Genomic DNA, 21,322 nt, shown 5'->3' with positions numbered 1-21,322 from the left:
CTCCACTGCAATCATAAAATATCTTCTGCTCTCATGTGTGTTTCTTTGACATGATCCTTCATTAACGGGAACGCTGACTTCACCCTTCATCGTCCTTCCATTAGTGAGAGAATTAACTGATGGAAACTTTACATTGACTTTTTCCATCATTTGCACTTGATGACATGTAAAGATTCACTTGATTTTGATGAACTGAACCGTCTTGTGTGTAGTTTTATTTGCATCTGTTCTGATTTGCTCTGCTGGAAAGTACATTTTGAGGTGCTTGTATTTTATGCTACCTTATACTTCCACTCCACTATATTTCAGAGTGAAATAATACACTGTATTGTTGAAGATTAAACCAGTGGTTCACAAACTTTTTGGCTTGTTGGCGTCTTTCTCATGTTTCATGATGTCTTTGAGCTGTTTGCAGTTCCGCCAAAGAGACATTTCCCCCCCTCACATGGTTTCAAATACATAACTGTTTGAGGCCCAAAGAGGTAAAACTCATGCAAAGATGAAAGAAAAGTTCTGAAATATGTATCTAACTTATGTAGCAGAACCGTCTATCGTCTCTCGACCCTTCAGATTTATCTTATGACTCTCACATAGTTCAAACTATCTCCACCTCCAACAGCTGCAACATTAAAATGCTGCTCATGCATTGACTCATTGGTATTAATAATGTACTTGGTTAAATGTATTTAATATATCAGTCTGATTTTCTGCAGTACTTTAACTTTAGTACTTTAAGTGAATTTAGCTGCTAATACTTCTGTACTTATCTTTTACTTGTAATGAAGTATTTTAACATTGTGATACTTTTATTTAATTGAAGGATGTGAGTGCTTCTTCTATCATTGTTGATTTGCCAGCCAGTAAAAGAACAGCAGGACTTTGAAATAACAAGCGCCTTCTGTCACACACACACACACACACACACACACACACACACACACACACACACACACACACACACCTGTGATTTGCGTGTACTTTCTAACACAGCATTTCACTAGAAAGAAAAAAACCTGCAGTCTTCTCGTCCTACAACTGAGCTGCTTTAACAAAAATCGGAGGACATTGAATGAAGGACAAATTCTCCGCTCCTCTCGAAGGCCGTTGTATATTCTACAAAGCTTTTCTTTTTTATTGAGAAGGACGAGAGCATTTCTGCAGGAAACCTTCAAGTTTACACGACAGAAATAAGAAATTAATAATCTTCATCTGCTTCCACTTCTGTCGGCCTCCGAGAGCAGATCGTTTTATTCTTCACCAGCCAGGTCTGATGTTTATGTGGGTTCATCCAGATGTGACATCAGGGGGAGCGTGTGCTTAGAGAAGTCAGAATCCTTCGTCTTTGAAACTTTGTGCATCGCCTTCCTGTCCGCGAATCAAATCAAGGCTGTCGTTGCTTTCATCAGTACTTTCCGACCTTCTAACTAAAGAAGAAACTCTCCTCCGCTTCAAAAAGAAAAAAAAACTAAATCCTGGCAGGCAGGTAGCGTTACGCCTCCAGCAGGACGTGCCAGCGGCAGACCTGCTGTCCTCGACTCTCCTTCATGTCCTGCCAGTGGAGCTGCTCCTCCTCGCCGCTGCTGTTCTGACCCAGAGCGATCCAGCCAATCATCTCTTTGCGCTTCATGCTGCGCCGGTTGTAGATGGAGACCAGCAGCGTGACGTCCGACAGCTGGAACAGCGCCACCTGGAAGACGAAGGTCTCCTTGTACACGGGGTTGGGCTGGCCGCGACGCACCGACGTCTTGCACCGCGAGATCTCCTGACCGACCGAGTTCAGCAGCGACAGACGTCCGTAGGTGTCTGGAGAGAGAGGATGAAGAGGAAGAAGAAGGAAGGAAATACACAAATGTCAATGCCATGCCTTTTAAGTTTCTTTACTTATTTTCCTGTTGTGTTGCCAATCGAGTATAAACTTGTTTTCCCCTGTTATTAGCTAGATTTTCACCCAAATTTAACCAAATTTCCAGAAAATCAGCGAAAGAAAATTCAAATTAATGCACATTTCCAAATTTTGCAAATATTTAGAGTTGGATCTTTAAGATAAACAGTTGGTGGCGCTATGATTCGGTGCCGTTACACTGTTGCAGAAGAAGAGGACACAGCGAGATGATGTCATTAAAAGGGCGGCGGTCAAAGCTCAAACGATGGAAAACCATGTGGAGAACGTGACGGAAATATGACATTTCTGACACTTCTGTCTGTTATATCTGAGTGTATATAAACACGGTGTTATGTGTCTTTGGGTGCGAGGCTCACTGCAGACCTGGTGGCCGGTTGATAGCCAGGTTTCTGAAGTGGCTGCCCTTGATGAGCTCCACAGACATGCGTCCTGTGGTGGCGTTGTAGGACAGTCCCACCAGCAGCTCGGGGACGCCGCCGTGGGTCAGAGACTGAGTGGAGGAGGCGCTGTCGCTCTGAGACACGGCAGACAGGCTCAGCTGGGAGCCCAAACTCTGTAAACACAGAAACATCAGGAATCAGGAACAGCAGCGTCATGGTGTGCATTGCTGCTACTTTCAATTTGTCATTTCACTTCACATCCAAACTTTTTCTGACTGCATCAAACTGACCTTGAGGTTACTGCGAGGCTCCAGAACCAGCGTCGTCTCCATCGTCCCTCCGTTCGGGTCGAGCCCACCTAAACGCAGCATCTTCTCCCCCATCATGCGCTCGCGGGACATCCTGCCTCCGAGAGCGTACAGCCGGAACCTGATGGCCGATATCTGCAGGTCAGACGGCTCAAGGCGCGAGAAGCGAAAGGTCTCGTTGAAGTGCGGCAGCGAACCTTTCTGCACCGAGGTCTTGTGACGTTGCTTCTTGGAGGGAAGCAGGACCATGTGCACCTGCCAGGAGTCCATCCCGCTGCGCGCCTTGTCGGGAATGTCCCGAGCCGCGACCACAGAGACCAGCAGCTTCTCTGAGTCCGGACGGTACTCCAGAGAGAGAACCAGGTCACCGCATTTGGAGATGGGGGGTCGAGGGGAAGAGCTTATCGGCTGAGACGCGACGTCACCGTGGGGAGGTTGCTCTTGCTGAGAAGGAAGGAAAACAAAAAAAAAGTTTATTTATTTAAAAAGCTATAAACTACAGAAGAAATGAGACATTATACAGACTTTTCTGTTTGACACTACCTTTTATTGAAATAAATCTGGGACTATTTATTCATATTTCACACTGTACTTAAGTTGGGCTGTAATTTTTTTAATATTGTCTGTCTTGTCCAAAAGCATTTTATGCCTTATGTAAAGTACTTTGTTTTGAAAGATGCAATACAAATACAAATGCCTTACCACTGTAAATAGATTTTTGGCTCTTGTCCCACACATTAACTGGAGATACCAACCTAAAATATGCTCTTTAAGGGTTTATCTTGTAAAAATATGTTAATCATGATGCATGCATGTATGAAGAGTCAAGAGACAGAAACTGAGAAATCCTGTCATGAAGGAGAAATAAACCCCCCCCCTTCCTTATGCCTCCTCCTCCTCCTCCTCCTCCTCCTCGCTCTGCAGCCTCCTATACAGTCAGCAAAGACAACATTGATTGTGTCGAGTGTTGACGGAGCGGGCCTGAGTGTCGGCGTTCACATGGCAACGGCGGAGGAGATAAGATAATCACCGAGCTCCTGCTGAGTCTATTGAACGTGCGGGTCAGGAAGTCCACACAAGAAGAAGAAGAAAACACAAAGACAGACCCTCACCTAATACACACTGAGGATACTGTGGATGTTTACTACAACTTTATATCTTTATAAGTTAGGAGGCAGTAGAAGAAGTAATCATTACTTCTAGTAAAAAAAGATCGTAGAGGCAGCAGTAGCAGTAGTAGTAGCTGTAGTAGTTGTAGTAGAGGTACTTGTATGAGTGGTAAAAGTGACACTTGTACTTGTACTGGTAATGGTAGCAGTGCTAGCAGTGATATTATTAAGTGTTGTAATGACAGTAATAGTGATGGTAGCTGTCAAGTCAAACTGGGGTTTCCATAAAGAAAAAAAAAAGGAAAGTGTCGGGACTAGAGGGGGAAGAAATTACATGAATAGATAATAAGGAAAATAATGAAAAATCCACAGACATTCAAAAGCAGGCTGGACAGTACCTTTCTGCAGAGCACTGCCCGGAGCATTAAAAGTGTAACACGCAGCGTTGCATGGAAGAGGGGCAGAGCAGTCCGGAAGAGAAAAAATGGCACGCTAAAAACACAAAGCTAGAAGATGCTATCAAAGGTCTCAACGGTGTTGTGATGAACAGAAAGACTGTGTGGGGCTGATATGTCTGAAAAGTCCGGAGAGGCAGCCGGTAAGATGCAGAACTTTAAAGTGACTCGAGAGAGTTTCCCTGTCGGTGACCACTGCTGCTGCTGCAGAGCTAAACTGGACTCATGCTAGTTTAATAGTATGGGAATAATTTAACTGTTCAGTGTCCAAAAAGAGAGTGTTTAGTGTTTGTTGGTTGAAAATCTATTTGTGAACCTGTTAATGCTGGAAACAAGGATGATAAAAAGCATTAATTTCTGTTTGTTAAACGCATTTGAAGTATTAAGGTTGCTTAAAGGGCTGCATAATTTGATATTATTTTAAATGAATATACGTATAAAGTACTTTGTGCTAAACACTTATGTTGAAATGCAGTGAAATGCATGCAGGACCTGATATTGAGCCAAGAGTGAGTCAGCATTGGGCTTTAATTTTATCCACATTTAGTGTGAGACAATGTTTTTACAGGTGCGTATATATTGTTATATATTTTCTTTTCTGTTTGGTTTCTAAATTCAGGTTTTTCACCTGATGCAATGACAAGCTAAATTGCTGAGCCTACCAAAATAAAAGGAGGAAAAAGAAGCAGCCGTTTGGTCATTGAGTAGATACATCAATCCCTTTCAAGTGGGGGAGCCGCACAGAAACTAAGAACATAACTTGACAGTAGCAGCAGTTGTCAAAGTCCAACTGAAATCATATCTAATCATCCCTCTTTTCAGTCAAACGTAATGTTCAACATGATTTTTAAATGAAATTTTATGTATTATTAAAATGAAGAAAAAAGGTCTTTGGAAAAATATCAGAAATGCTCCTTTTTGTCTCAGCAGGCTTGGGGGTTGGGGTAGTTTATTTGTGATCATTTCCCCATTATGTCATTTTATTAAACTTTATTACTGTAGGAGAAAATGTCACCCAAAAGTGAATTAAGACATCAGATCATTTAGGGGACATATTCTTCTTTTGGTGATTATCTGTTATTTATATCCTGTTATGATGTCAGATATTAAACATGGTTCAAAGTTCCAAAACTTGAGGTGAACGTATGTAGAAATGCTGCCTTTAAGTCAAAAGTCAGGGCTTCAACCTGCTCTGAATGCTTCGTTTGCATTGTTTTTTCTACCTTCTTGTCACACCTGCCCATAAACGACCGTCCATTCTTTAGCCTTGGTTGCTAAGGTGGTTGCTAAGGTGTTTCCATGTGTTGTTCATGTTGTCCACTCTCATCTTTCACATCTGATTCAGCTCCATCATGTACGGATGGATTTGAGAAGTCTACGTTTTGAGTAAAGAATTATAAAAAGCTACTATAGTTTGTTTGCGTAGCCTCCAGAGCCGGAGAAAGCTTCCTGAAGCTGACCAATCAGAACAGAGTGGGCTCATCAGGAGGCGGGCCTTAAAGAGACAGGAGTTAAAACGGCCTGTTTCAGACAGAGGCTGAACTGAGGGGCTGCATAAAGGGCAATATAAGATAAATAAGGAGTTTTTAACTGGAAATCATGCAAAGATATTCTAGTAGAGCCCCAGAATATAAATATAGAGCTAGAAATTTGCAGAATATGTCCTCTTTAAAGAAGAACCAAAGTGTCAGTAACATCTAAGCTTAGCGAATAAGAATGTTCTGTAATCAATCCAATATTTTATCAGCTTGTGGAAACTTGATCTGTCACCAAAATCAACAAACTGTAAGAGGAACAGAGCTAAAGAAACTCAGGAAGGATTAGTAGTACATAACCTACTGGTTATTATCCATTTATGTTCTTGTAACATTTACTGTGAATCTATCATGTGTCAATTTGTGTAGTATTAACTCTACAGCAGCATTATTAAGACTGTTATATAACTGTATAAATAAACTGCTACAACATGGCACTCCCTCTCTGCTGATCCACTGATCCAACCTCATTTGTTATTTATGAAGCGTTTCTAGATATCAGTGTGTGTGTGTGTGTGTGTGTGTGTGTGTGTGTGTGTGAGAGAGAGAGAGAGAGAGAGTGTGTGTGTGTGTAGGAGGTGTGTACTGCACAGATTGCTCCCAATTTCAAAGTGTGATTTGGTGACTGAGAAGTTGTTAGATTCTACATTTTGCAGTCTCCTACGTGCACAAACACAACACAATACACACACACATATATACACACACACAAACATACAAACACATAAACACACACATATATACAATGATTATTATTCATGAGCTTCTGTTTGTAAGCCAACAGAGCGTGGAGAGCTGAAGGAAATATATCAACTATTTATACGAAACCTCAAGGCCTCAGAGCGCCGTGTTTGTTTTTTTTCCTCCAAAATGAACCTGAGAGGATAACATGGCAGCGTGATAATCCTCTCACAGCTGAATGATGATACCTCAGCCAAGCATGATGGGTAACAGCAGGGCTGCGGTCAGCTCACTGACCCTGTTAAGTAATCCTCAATGCCTGCCTTGTTTTTTTTTTTTTTGTTTTTGTTTTGGCTGATTATTGTGACCAGAAAAGTGTGAAATGTTATGATTTTTAAAGTTTTTTTGAAGGATTTGTCATGAAGTCAAGTCTCATTTTTTGTCTACTGGTTTTCAACACAGGGAACATATCTGTATATAAATGGATAGAGGAGAGTGTCAGTGCTCTAAGAATATCAAATTCTGGGCATTAATGATGTCATAAAAATATTGATAGTGCAACATGAAAAAAAAAAGTTTTTGATCATTGTGATAATCATGCTCTCTGGTTTTGGAGCTACAGATCCCATAATGCTTTAGGGACATAAACAAGAAATATAACAATATTGATTCAGTGAGTTAACTGCTTGGGTGTATTAGGAGAGCTGATACGGCGCCACCGCTCTGCCAGTTATTCCCAGTGGCCACTCGCAGTATTCCCCACAGACCAGCATTATAAAAGAGACATCTGTAAAACTGCTGACTGACACGTCGAACTGCAAACAATTATAAGTTTTTATGTTATGAATTTATAATCCATGAAGGTTTTATATCTGTAAAACCTTGAAAAAGCAATTTAAAATCAGTGACGTCATCCCAATGTAAAGTCAATGAGCCAGCGAATATTCAGTGGACCACACAACACAGAAGCAAATCGGAAGCTATAAAACTTTTTTGGCTTATGCGTCGATTTAATAGATGAATAGATCTCTGAGTCTGGTATCTAGTTCTTATAATTTTAGCTGTTAGCTGTGGGCTTCAACTTTTATATTTTTACAAATTGGCACCATTAAAAGTATGCCGAAATAGTTATTAGCAGTTTCTGTTTGCAATGTACCCAATAATGTACAGACGTCTATCGCTGGATTACTGAAGAGAACCTAAAAACGTGCCGACTCTCAGGGGAGTTCTGGAGTTTTGAGGATTTGGTCTTAAATTTTTTGACACTGTCAGAATTTTTCTGCAGGCCACCAAAGCTCCAAATGGGTCTTCAGTGGACCTGTCTCACAGTGCGATCTAGCAACACAGTTTTGGATTGACGACCAAAGCGTATCTGTTTTCTTGTGATGAACAGGTAAGATAATGATGGATCTTTTTCAGGTCAGGTACAAGTTTTAACACTCAGAGGTTTACTTTGATTATCACAAACACAAAATCTAAGATCCCTGCAGAAACACTTAAGTGTCTGCTACACTAAATAATACATAAAATATCTGAAATGTCAGGCTGCAGTACCTCAGGGCTCCAGGCGGAGGAGCTGTCTGTCTGGTCATTTTTGTCTACAGCCGTCTCCACGTCCTCGCTGCCATCTGCGGCCTGCCGGCTTATACTGAGTGTGGGACTGTCCTTGGCGCCTGATGGGGGCGCCTCGACTCCTGCGGGTTTGTCCGGAGAGTTTGCAGACGCCCCCTCATCCTCTGCTGCTGCTGCTGCAGACAGCGGGTCCAGGAAACGCTGCTGCTTCTGTGCCTCCATGTCTGCAGAAGGGAGGCAACAGAGTAGGAAAGTCAGCATTACACCCCCTGCTGGCCGGTTTTAAATCTGCGGGTGTGAGGACAGAGTGTAGTTCTGAGTAGATGTGCAGGAATGTGGTTCAGTTTACAGCTTCGCTAGCTTGTTGCAGAAGTGCCAAAAACTGCAGTTCCTTGAATGGCCACTTGAGGCTTCAAAAGCGAGTCAGTCTCCATAGACCCCCATGTTCAAATGCCCAACTTTACAGCAGAAATAAACATGTTTACAGCCTGGTATAAAAAATGGTTTTGGTCTTTATAACTAATTTCATGACAACTGTATTGGGGGGTGAATTTTTTTATAACTCATTTTATTAAGTCATAAAGTTATGCATACTTAAGGATGTGGCTGTGACATGTCGCTAGCCGCTAGGTGGCTTGTTTCAGCATCCAGGCTTCATCCGGCCTGTCTCAGCTCCACCTCTTTGCCCATTTTGGATTAGCCGGAAATTTGGCGGAGTCAGGCACTGCCAAGATGGCGACTGCTGGAGCCGCCCACTTTGAGCTTCAGAACCACTCTTAAGAAACCAGTGGGTGACATCACGGTGGCTACGTTCATATTTTTTCTATATGTAGTCTATTGTGTTACATATCACAACCTCTTGACTTTGTACAGAAGCTCTTTGAGAAATTTGCAGTGTAGCACAAAGTCATGAGTAGGGCTGCAACTGATGTCGCATAATCGATTAATTGATTAGTTGTTTGGTCTACAAAATGTTCCAATATGGTGAAAAATGTTGGTCACTGTTTCTCAAAGCCCAAGGTGACTTCCTCAAATGTCTTGTTTTGTCCTGACCAACAGTCCAAAACCCAAAAATATTCTGTTTACTGTCAAAGAGGACAAAAGAAACCAGAAAATATTCACATTTGAGAAGCTGGAAACAGAGAATTAAGACATTTTCTCTTAAAAATATTATTCAAAACAATCAAAATAGTGAATGATTAATCCTCTGTCAATGACCTAATCAATTAATCGACTAATCGGCTCTAGTGAAGAGGTTGTGATATGTAGCACAACAAGCTAGTGAAGCTCTGTAAATGGAACCACGTTCATGCACATGCTCAGTAGCGTCTGCCTCACACAGAACTACTCTCCAGAGACTGAAAACGTGATGCTGTTATTAGTCTTCGGCGCCGTTTCTAAACAAACTAACGTGACCAAACTGCTCATGACGAAGGAACATGTCACCCAGTGCAGCGGTGTGACTCACTGACGTGTTTTTAATAGTTTCTGGAACAACAACGGAGGTCTACGGCACAGAGGAATAAGATATATCAGGCTTTGGATACACACACAATACTTGTTAGTAGATCAGTTCATTGTTGGTTTGACTCTGCACTTGAGATTTGTTGACAATCTCTGACTGATCCTTTGAATGAAATAAATAACTCACATATCATTTTACCATGTTGAAGGGTGGAAACAGACAAATACTTACAAGCTGACCTGGCTGTACATGATGTGACAAGTCGTTCTGGTTGCCTCTCTCTGGTATAGCATCTAATTTAGTCTTAGAGGTCTAAAAGAAGCCCCCTAAACCTTGTTTAGGACTGCTGTGTGTTAACAGAGGCGATATTGTGTAATCTGTTAAACCTTGGCCTTTTCCTGAGACAGAAACACTTGGAGAACAAGCCGTACCTCAGACCAATCAATAGCAATTATCTCCTATTCACCGTCATTAATGTTGGTCTTACTGTTATATCAATGGCTGCATTGAGTGCTCGCCATGGCAACAGGCTGAGGTGAGTCATCAGCCTGTGTGTGTGTGTGTGTGTGTGTGTGTGTGTCACCTTGTTCATTTGTGGGTTATGTCACTGCACCGCTCACATGTTGGTTAAAGATGGAAAATAAATACCAGGCAAGTCACGGAGACAGAACAACCCCTCCGACCAAACAATGTCACCGCCCACCAACCGACCAGCTGCTCACCAAACCAAAGAGGTGCGTTCAAGTCCATACAAACATTTGTGTTTGCTCACCGTGATGAACGTGAATGTGATGTTAATCGGTTAACAAGTTAAGTGGTGTAAAAACAAGCTCTGAGGCTTTGCTGCACACCTGCACACCACACAGATTTACTTTTTTTTTTCTGTTTCACTTATAAACATTTCACCTATTCATCATGTGACCAATAAATCACCATATATGTATATAAAACATCACAATCAATCACTTCTTCAAAATGATCATATGCAAAATACACAATAATAAAGAGAAATGTCCATTTAACTAGAACATCTTTTCACAATATCCTCCAGAAAATGTACTTTTTCATCTCAAGCCATCGATCAGTAAAGTTAAATATTCATCTTCCTCTTTCTGTAGTATAATCTGTTATTGAGGGTTTCATTAGTCTTTCTGGAGAAGTGAAGCTGTGTTTTTAAGATAAATGAGAATTTAATAGCTTAAATATCAGAGTGTTGTTGTTGTTTTAGAGGCTGCCAAAGGGTTAGTCTTGTTATTCTTCCTCTGTAGTGATAAATCAGTGTGACAAATGTTTTACTCTTTTTATTTATCCACATTTATACATGTAAGTGTGTGTGTGTGAAGCAGAGGAGAATTTGCTTTTGCCTTTGTTGGGTGGGAAAATGTCACTTCAGGCTCAAATGATAATCCAGATTATGTTTTGCTGGATGTTGGAATTATCATTAACCACAATTTTTTTAGGAAAGAACATTTGAAGAGCCACAAAACTTAAACTTTGTCAATGTTTGTTTAAAACTCAACTGCAGACATTTCCTGAATTTCAAAGTCTATTCAAAATAAAAAGCTTTTCTGGTAAAACAACAATTACGATGTGAAAAAATAAATCTGCTTGATTAACATAGAATCAAGTTGATCCAACAGAATTACATTACAGTAGTTGGAAACATCAATCTCACAAAAAAAAAGCAGAGTAAAAAATGAGCTCTGTGTGCTGCTGAAGTCATTCTTCAAACACCAGAAAACAACTGTGTACAAACAAGTGTCTTAATTAAAGCTGCTGTCTGTCCACAGCCACAGCGGTCCAATCACACTGAGCCTCTCTGAGCTCTTTACAGCCTCTAATCTGCAGTAAAAACATTATTTGGGGCCTTTTGGCTCACTGATGCTGCGATGGATTAGTGGAGGGATCTTTCAGATTTTCTGTTTGATGGATTTTAGGCTTCCAGTTTGACAACGATAAACTGATGCAACTGACAATCACTTCTCCCTTATATAAGATTACAGACAGTTACTCTGTACTCACAAGCTTAGTCAAGACCTGTTGGAAGCAGCAAACAGCAGAAATACATGAATATAGTGGAACATTTAGCAGCTAAAGAGACAGATGTTTCCCTCAGGATTCGGTAAAGAGCAGAAACAAGAGCTAAAAGAGACTTCAAATGAATCATAATGTTGCTCCGTAACTGCTGGATGTGGAAATAAGCAACTGTTTGTTCAACAAGTTCAACGTTATCAACGTAATAAATATGTTAATTTTGTTTTTTGCAGCTTGTTTCTGCTGAGCCAAAGTGGTAAAAAAAAAATCAGTTACTGCAGGTTTAAGCATCTAAGCTGTCACTCTTTGCTCTCTAGCAGTCAAAAACCACTTTATACAGCTTAACATTTTAGAATTGTTTTACGTTTTCATATGTAAATACAATAACTCATTCAATCAAACGTTCCCTTCAAACACATTGTGCACTTCTTTTTGCCTTGTTTCTATCAATTGGCCAATCAATGCTTATGCTATAATGTTGGAGTTAGTGGGTAATATTGATAAAATCTTGAATGTTGAAACTCACAGGAATGTCTTTTTTTGTCTTGTCTAAAAATATGTACCTGCATTAACTGATTTTTGGCGACTTGTTTTCAGCAGAAACAACACTGACATGTCATCACCTTTTAAATTGATATGTTAAACTTGTTAGCAAACAGTTGCTTATTTCCACATCCAGCAGTTACAGAGCAACATTATCATTCATTTGGAGTCGTGTTTCTGTCCACCTGGTGAATATAAGTCCAATATTCACTCTCTTTTAGCTCTGTTTTTGTTCTCCACCAACTCCTGAGGGAAATATCTGGCTCTTTAGCTGCTAAATGCTCCGCTATGTTCACCAGCTAGTCTACAGCTAACTGTGTCTGTTTGTTGTTTGGTGCTGAGCAGGTAGTGTACAGCGGCTTTTTACAGCTTTTTCTCTGAAAACAGCTGCCTGCTTTGGCTGAAAATGACGCTATGAGAGCGCTGAGAGTGAACAAAAACAGTAAAGTTGCAGCCGGACAGATAAACAATGAGATGAAACTCGCTTTAAAGCTCCGTAAAGCCAAGAGGAGCTGCAGAGTCCCTGATAATTCTCTGTAGGTTCATCACTACAAGTCACGACCAACACATTACACACTGTTGGCTCATACATTGTTATTATGAAAATATCAATTATAGCTGATTTAAATACTTGACATATCTAAGAACCTCCTCAAATTGATGCAAAATGCAATTAATACATTAATGGGATGGTTTCATACATACTGTCATATCACCCCATCCTACTCTAATGTGCGCTGAGGAAAACAGTGCAAAAAGTAAAAAGTTTGACAGCACACCTTCACAGTCTGACGGCTCAGTGCTGCCCTCCTCCTGGTCCGACAGTCGGGTGAATTTGTGGCGTCGGCTCAACGCCAGCTGAGTCGTCTGAGACTGCTGTTCACTGCCGTTAGCCGCCGCTTTACGGAAACTCTGCGAGCGTGACACGGAGATCTCAAACTGCTTCAGGACCTCGTCCTCGCTGTCAGAGGAGCTGGTGCCACCATCGTCACCATAACTGTTCACTGGGCGGAGACAAACACAGGGAAACAGAGGGATTGACGAAGAGGAAAAGCTGGAGGAGTTCAGGAGAGGAGAAGAGAGGAGAGGAGAGGACATCCAGATGGAAGGAAAACATTAAAAACACTTGAGTGAATTGTCAACTGGCAGATCCAGCTGCATTACTTTGGTCCTTAAATACCTCAAATTTCTTTACAATTTGCACCTGGACATACTGTTGGATGTTGGATGATGTTCAATGGGTGTTCTCAACCCAACTAAACATCGATAAGAGATTTTAGTAAGACAACTTTTTCACCACAGTCATCAAAACACCAAATATCTTTTGGAGGAATGGTATTCATCTCTCTGGTAGAATAACATCTGTAGTTGTGGTAAATACTGAGGAAATCACAAGGAACTTTTTACTAAAAAAGCTGCAACTTTGGAAGATAAGTTGATTTGACTAACTTAGATGGATAAAGCTTCATTTGATCTTCAGTTTTGTGTGGGAGCGTCATTCCATTTACAGAGCTTCGCTAGCTTTTTGTGCTACGTATTACAACCTCTTGACTTTGTACTGAAGTTCTTTGCGATGTACAATATAGAACAAAGTCAAGAGGTTGTGATATGTAGCACAACAAGCTAGTGAAGCTGTAAACAGAACTGCGTTCCCACACATGCTCAGTGGTGTCTGCCTTACACAGAACTACTCTCCGGAGACTGAAAATGTCATTGCTGTTATTAGTCTCTGGAGCTCTTTCTACAAAAACTAACAGGACCAAACTCTTCATGATGAAGGAACATGTGACCCAGTACAGCGGTGTGGCTCATTGACGTGTTTTTAAAGGGGACATATTACGCTATGCTAAACATAGTTCCAGAGCTTGAAGTTAACGTATGTAGAAATGCTCCCTGAAAGTCAAAAGTCAGGGTTTCAACCTGCTCTGAACGCTTTATTTACGATTTTTTTCTGCCTCGCAGACAAGCTGACGTCTGCTTGTCACACATGCCCAGAAACCGCCATCCGTTCAGTAGCCTTGGTTGCTAAGGTTGTTGCTAAGGTTTTTCCATGTGTTGTTTGTGTTTTCCACTGTCATATCTCGAATCGGATTTAAGCTCGAAAATGTACGTTGACATTTGGAGTAAAGAACAAGAAAAACTAGTGAAATCCTGCTACTATAGTTTGTTTCATGGTTTGTTGACATATGACGAGCTGGCCAATCAGGACAAAGTGAGCTCATCAGGGGGCGGGGCCTTAAAGAGACAGGAGCTAAAACGGCCTGTTTCAGACAGAGGCTGAACTGAGGGGCTGCATAAAGGACCAGTAGAAGATAAATAAGGAGTTTTTAACTGTACATCATGCAAAGATATTCCAGTAGAGTCCCAGATTAAAAATAAAGACCTGGAAATGTGCAGAATATGTTCCCCTTTAATACTCTTTGGACAACAACAGAGGTCTACGGCACAGAGGAATAAGATATATCAGGCTTTGATATGCACAGCAATATTTGTAATTAGGATTAAATCCTTGTTGGTTTGGTCAGCCTTATCCTTTAAATCACATGCAGAAAGCTTTGCTCATTAAATGCATTCTGAGGTTTTTTGTCCTGGAACATAATCTAGACTAAAAAACACATTTTGAAAACCAAAGCTGTCAGCAGCTGACTGAGGAATCAGGACTCACTAGTGGAGATCAACAACACCATCCACCTCCTCGCAGGTACAGTGTATTAAAGTCATTTTGTGCTGCGTGGGAGTAAAATTACCCCTCGTTTATGGGATGTAAATGCTTATAAAATAAGCAAGAAGACATATAAAGCCGTGCACTCCTCTTCTCTCACACAGCCTGAGAGAAGGAAAGAGCGTCAGCTGGGTGGAGGGTCACTCCACTCACATCATAATTTCACCATAATTGGCTAGCAACAGCTGAATGAGTGACGCTGCAGTGGAGCGATCAGCCCCTCCTCTCTAAAGTGCAGGTCACTGGCTCTACCTGAACGATCACCATGGTTACCTGCCGAACACGAAGCTGTTCTGAGTGGGCGATTGGTCTGTTAACGTTTGTCTTCTAAAGCTCTTTACAGGCGGAAGCTTCCATAGTGGAGAAATGTGGCTCAATGAATAAATTGACTGCATTTATACAGAGCTTTTATGTAAACTGCTTTACAACGTGCCTTTAAATCACCCACTCACATGGCTGGATTAACCTCCTATAGTAAAAATTTGTTAAAGGGGATATATTCTGCACATTTCCGGGTCTATATTTATATTCTGGTTCTCTACTGGAATATCTTTGCATGATTTACAGCTAAAAACTCCTTATTTATCTTATAGTGACCCTTTATGCAGCCCCTCAGTTCAGCCTTTGTATGAAACAGGCCGTTTTAGCTCCTGTCTCTTTAAGGCCCCGCCTCCTGATGAGCCCACTCTGTTCTGATTGGTCAGCTTCAGGAAGCTTGCTCCGGCTCCGGAGGCTACGTAAACAAACTATTGTAGCAGGATTTTGCTACAACACATGGAAAAACCTTAGCTGCAAAGGCAACAGAACAGACATTTGTGGGCATGTGCAAACAACCTGATGTCATCAAGAGGAGGAAGTAGAGGTAGCTTTGCAAATGAAGCGTTCAGAGCAGGTTGAAGCCCTGACGTTTGACTTGCAGGGAGCATTTCTACATACAAGTTTTGTTTAACATCCAACATCGTCACAGTATATGAATAACAGAAAATCATGAAAACCATGTTTCCAGTTTTGGATGATAGTAAACTGTTTCTGTTTTTGACTATTTGCCAGACAAAATAAGTCATCTGAACATATTAACTCAGGCTTCAGGGAATAATGATCGCCTTTTTTTTGTTGTTGTTGACATTTTAAACACTAAAACAAAACTTAACAACAATTGAATTCAATATAATCTACATCAACAATTCAGGACTTCTTCAAGACCAGGGCCCCAAGATGAAAGATGGAGGATCTGTCCGAGTTGATATCGTACTTCAGTGGTGCAAATTTCTATGACAAATTTTCAGTTTATCAAATTATGTAAACCTTAAATGATATGGAGTAAACATGCACATGCACACACATATGCAGGTGTAGAATAAGCAGTTGTCAAACCATAATGGAAAAGAATACTTTTTCATAAGTAAAAGACGTGAATTTAAACATTTATAAAGCAAAAATATTATCAGTAGAAATGTATTTGAACTGATGAATGCACATGCAGCATGAGCTCATCGACACAGACAGTGTTTACGCCATAAATTGCACCTGTTCAACTACGGGATTAGATTTGTTTCATGATAACTGAATGACTGAAAGAAAGAATTAAAAAAAAAATGTAATTGAAAGTGAATAAAAATAATTTGAAACCAAAAAATGACCTCAAAGGCAAAACTTTCAGTAAAACTATACAAGATTTTTACATTTGATTACAATATTCTCAAATTTTCTTTCACTAATTAGGATTTAATTTCTTAATTTTTCAGTTTTGTACCACTTCCCGACCATTGATCTGTTCCTCCAAAAGTAATTGGCCAATTGGGACGCAGCCCTGTAACACCTGCCTACACAAGAGCTTTGTGTCAGAACTGAAAGATTTAGCTGCAAAACTATAAAAAGTGACAGCAAAAGAGAAAGGAAAAAAGAAAAGTGGAGAATATTGTAATCAAATGTTTCACTCTTGTATAGCTTTAATAAAACTTTTGCCTTTGAGTTAATTTTTTGGTTTCAAATTATTTTTTATTCACTTTCAATTACATTTTTTTGTCTGATTCAATAATGAAACAAATGTAATCTCATATTCATTTATAATCCTGTACATTATATGGAAAAGCATCATGAGTGTACAGTATATTGGCTCATTAAAAACATCACATCCTGACAGGAAGTACAACCAGGGCTCCTTTAGTGAAAGTAGCAGTACAAGAACAGAAAAAATATAGATGTTTAAAGCCCCATTGTGACATTTTTTGTTACGTAAGTACACAGGTTAAACAAGTGATGGATTACATACTCCTTACTCATGAAATATCCCTTTAAAACTGCTCGTATAATGCTGAAAATGTAGTGTTATTTAGCTAAAAGAATGACATTTAGCTTAGTTCCTGACAAATTAACATTTTGGACACATAAGATCTCCAAACATAACAGTGTAAATGTATGTTTTGTCCTTATTTGTTATATTTTGTGTACAGAAAGTCAAATTCATTAAAAGTGGCGCATCAGCTTTTCATTGTTTCTTGCAGAAATGAAACTATTTTAAGGTTTAAAACTACATTGACTGATATTATAGATGAAAGCAGCTCCTACCTCGCTCTTTGAAGCTCCAGAGGATTTTGAGTTGTGAAAGTTAAAGAGAGAGACTCCAACCAGGATGTGTTGTTTGTTCAGGAAACCGACTGGAAATACCTACAACAGAGCCGCAGCTGCTCCACCTGCTGCAGGTGAGAAACCAGCTCAGTGTTTGCTCATTGTTTGACTAGTGGGGCAGGAAGAATCCGGTCTCCAGCTTGATCCAACCCACCAGCGTATTTAAAGTAAAATACTGAAAAAAAATCTGTTCATTCCAGCTGACCAGTATGTGTCATCTGAGCTTCATTCCAGTTTCAAAGCTACAAAACTTGTTTAAATACAAAAGCTTTTCTTTGCAGGTTTCGAAATTAAAGTGACACATTTAACTACTAACTGGTAGTTAAATGTTTAGTCCAAGAACAGCAACTGAGGTCTGCTTAAACCTGCAGCAACTGATTTTTTTGAGCCAACATTCATTTGGAGTTGTGTTTCTGTCCACCTGGTGAATGTAAGTCCAATATTCACTCTCTTTTAGCTCTGTTTCTGCTCTCTACCAACTCCTGAGGGAAATATCTGGCTCTTTAGCTGCTAAATGCTCCACTATGTTCACCAGCTAGTCTACAGCTAACTGTGTCTGTTTGCCGTTTGGTGCTGAGCAGGTAGTGTACAGCGGCTTTTTACAGCTTTTTCTCTGAAAACAGCTGCCTGCTGTGGCAGAAAACGACACTATGAGAGCGCTGAGAGTGAACCAGAACAGTAAAGTTGCAGCCGGACAGATAAACAATGAGCTGAAACTCACTATAAAGCTCCGTAAAGCCGATGGGAGCTGTAGAGTTGCTGATAATTCTCTGTAGGTTCATCACTACGAGCCACAACCAACACATTACACACTGTCAGCTCATGTGGTTTTATTTTGTCCACCTCATTAACATACATGAGGACAGAATATTAGGAACACTTTTCAATATAATGCACTCCAGTACACCACCACCACCCCACTATACCTCAATAATAAAGTAGAATTATCACCTTTCTGACAACGTCAACAAAAACTGAAAATGTAAAAAGTTCGTAAATGTTGAATTTATGGCAGAGCTTTTGCATTGGTTACATTAGATTGCACAGGTGTTCCTAATAAAGTGCTCAGTGAGAGTACATTTGAAAATACTAAAACCCAGACCTGAAGCTTCACATAGAAAACTGCCCACCTGGTCATGTGTCCGGTTGGGTTCAGGTCAGGATGCTGAACTTTATAATAAACATGCAAAAACACTGTATGATGCTTTAAAGACACATTGAAATGAAAAATACATTTACATATACATTATTCATTTATCTCTTGTTACATGATAAACATGTGTCCATTAGCATCCGCCCACCCACTTTGGCGGGTGGCAGTCTGTGCTGTGAACTGTTTTGTCATGAACTGGAGCAGCGCTGCGGAGGATCGATCCAAGAAAAACTGCTGTCAGCTCGACTCCCAGCAAGCATTGCTTTTCCTACAGCCACTTAGAGGGCTGATAAATGCAGATAAATGCCTGCCCCTGTCTCCCTGCCCGCTGCAGTTACCAGAACATGCACACACACACACACACACACACACACACACACACACACACACCAAACACACACACACACACACACACACAGAGCTAGCAAGAGGAAAAAATAGGAGTGTAGGATTCTGTCATTTTGAATCAGGAAACAATTGAATTGATTAGACAAAAATAATTTGTTCTCTACTGCAGAGATTTTCTTCTTCTTTGTATTATTTACTGTTGTTGTTAATAAATATTTAAATAGACAAAGTTTTTCTCTTGCTAGGTTTTTTCATTTCAGTTTTTATCTTTTCAATCTTAATCTTCTACACCCCTGCATCACTTTTATTCTATGCAATAAGAAGCCACTCTTAGTATGTCTTTGCGGTTGCATGTTTTCATACAAAAGGAGCTTTACACACAACCTTATCAGAGCTGAGTATGTGATGACTGTAGTGTTATACAATCTATTTGAAGAACGAGATTTACAACCCTTTAAATGTAAATGACCACTGTAAACACCCAAAGCACACAATCGTCAACTTTAATGAAATAAAACTTTCCCAACAACAAAATTGCGGCTTGTGACATCGGAAAACCACTGGCTACAGTTAATGTTTTAACTGTCTTTTCCTGTAAAATATGTTGACGACTCATCTTGAACTTGTGGGCGGTTACCTAAATGTATCCAATCAAATGCGATTTAGTTATGACAAGCTAACCCAGCCCGTCATATAAAACCACACTCAACTGTTAGCTCGTGTGTAGCTAGAAGAGCAGGATGGTGTGTGTTTAGATTCCAGTTGGCGAAAACTTTGTTTACATTAGATTTGATAGATAGAAGCTAAAGATGCTCTAACATTTAGTTAGCCTTCGGTGACCTTTACTCTGGGCGTTAGCGGTGTTTGACAAGTGGGAGAGGACAGACGGACTGAACAGAGAGAACAAAAACTACAAACCGACTTGTCTCATTCTCTCTGTTCCTCTCCGAATGTGCTCTTTCTCCCTCACTGCTGAACTTTTCTCCAAGGTTTTATAATGTTAATATTTTTTTCATGTGAGCTGCAGCAGAGCTTTGTGGCGGTATGTGACTGACTCACTCGACTCTTTCTCTCACAGACACACACTCGCCCACAGAAACCGCTGCACAAATACAAACCTGCCCACGCGCTCGCTCGCTCTCTCTCTCTGTTCCTGATGAGTTTAATTGGAGTCTTACAGCAAAGGAGTCACGTACTCTCTCTCTGAGGTGATTCAGGTTATATAATCAATGAACCTTGACTAGAAAGCTGCGGCGCTCATTCGGCCAGCGTTCATCTTTAAGAAATATCAAGACAGACTTGTCTTACAGGTTTTCAGTGGTAGACTCTTGGATTTAGTTCAACATTTTGGGAAATAGTCTGACTATCTTTCTTTCTGAGAGTGAGATGTTCAGATGGACGTCAATCTGGAGTCTGGATGTGTTTAGCTTAGTGTAAAGACTGGAAACAGGGAAACAGCCACAAACAAACAGAAATCTAAAAACATCAATATGTGGTTTAAGAAGGAGTTGTGGTGGAATTAGTGTTTCAACTAACGATTGTTTTCATCATCAAACAATCTGCAGATTATTTTCTCGATTAATCAATTAATCATTTGATATAAATCAGATGATTAATCCCTCACTTGGAAATGTTTGGCATTTTTGCTAGAAAACCTCATGACAAATGAGCAAACTCTGTCTGCTGAAGAAGATCATGTGACAGGATAAGAAACACCAGAAGAACTCCAACTCCAACTCAAACAAAACAACGCAGAGGGCTTGGCAAAAAAACTGCAGCGGTCACCTAGCAAAATAGTTGCACCTGGTTCGACTTTTGCAACAATGTGACGAAGGCGCTGCATCGGCCAACCACATACATGGAAGCTCATGATTAGTTTGTGACGTCAACGCCGTGTATCTGCTGTTAACCACGAGATCGTTGAGACGAAAGATAAAACAGTTGCCACCACAATAACTTTCGTGAGTTATAAAATCCTGATTTTACAAACCGCTGTTCTGTGTTTTGACATCCGATAAGCTTGTATGTCATCGTCTTGCTGGTACCTTAAACAAACACACCTCCACCAGCACATCCCCTTGCATTGTTTTAATGCAGGGCTGTTTTCGGTCTGAATGCAGTCTTAGTTGATCCATTCAACCACCTCGACCTCCCCCCTAAGGAGTGGGTTTGCTGCCAACGAGGTTGCGCTAGATTCATACCTTTTGTCTTTGTCTCCCTGAAATAACGTATAAGACTTAATTGCAACAGCAAATATGTTTAGAAGGAAACGTAATGTTGCCTGAATGACGTTTTCTGTCGACATAATGAGAAAATGTTGTTACTTGACAGATCTGGTAACTCGTGAAAATACTGATACTGAACGTTTCAGCATAAACGTTCAGTGACAACGCATTTCTTTTTTTTTTCCCACCATAATATCAGATCTTGTGGTACAATATCCACTCAGGGTGACTACGGTGAGGCAATATTAAACGATGGGGTGG

General features: G+C 40.4%; 1 protein-coding gene across 5 annotated transcripts in view; it reads right to left on the bottom strand.

The window, feature by feature from the left end:
• Positions 1-794: 794 nt before the first annotated feature.
• syt16 (synaptotagmin XVI) overlaps positions 795-21,322 on the bottom strand; it is a 41,489-nt gene continuing 20,961 nt past the window's right edge. For 4 of the 5 annotated variants that reach the window (XM_044374413.1, XM_044374411.1, XM_044374412.1 and 1 more), the window contains 5 exons: positions 12,765-12,989; positions 7,926-8,167; positions 2,574-3,035; positions 2,267-2,456; positions 795-1,803 (listed from right to left, as the gene is read on the bottom strand). In XM_044374413.1, coding sequence (XP_044230348.1) covers positions 1,490-1,803; positions 2,267-2,456; positions 2,574-3,035; positions 7,926-8,167; positions 12,765-12,989 — 1,433 coding nt within the window. In that variant the 3' untranslated portion in view covers positions 795-1,489. Of the gene's footprint in view, positions 1,804-2,266; positions 2,457-2,573; positions 3,036-7,925; positions 8,168-12,764; positions 13,040-21,322 lie in introns of all 5 variants that reach the window. The other variant, XM_044374410.1, reaches the window with a different exon arrangement.

The sequence above is a fragment of the Thunnus albacares genome, chromosome 15, assembly GCF_914725855.1.
Source record: "Thunnus albacares chromosome 15, fThuAlb1.1, whole genome shotgun sequence".
Classification (NCBI taxonomy): domain Eukaryota; kingdom Metazoa; phylum Chordata; class Actinopteri; order Scombriformes; family Scombridae; genus Thunnus; species Thunnus albacares.
This window is presented reverse-complemented; position numbering and strand designations above follow the sequence as displayed.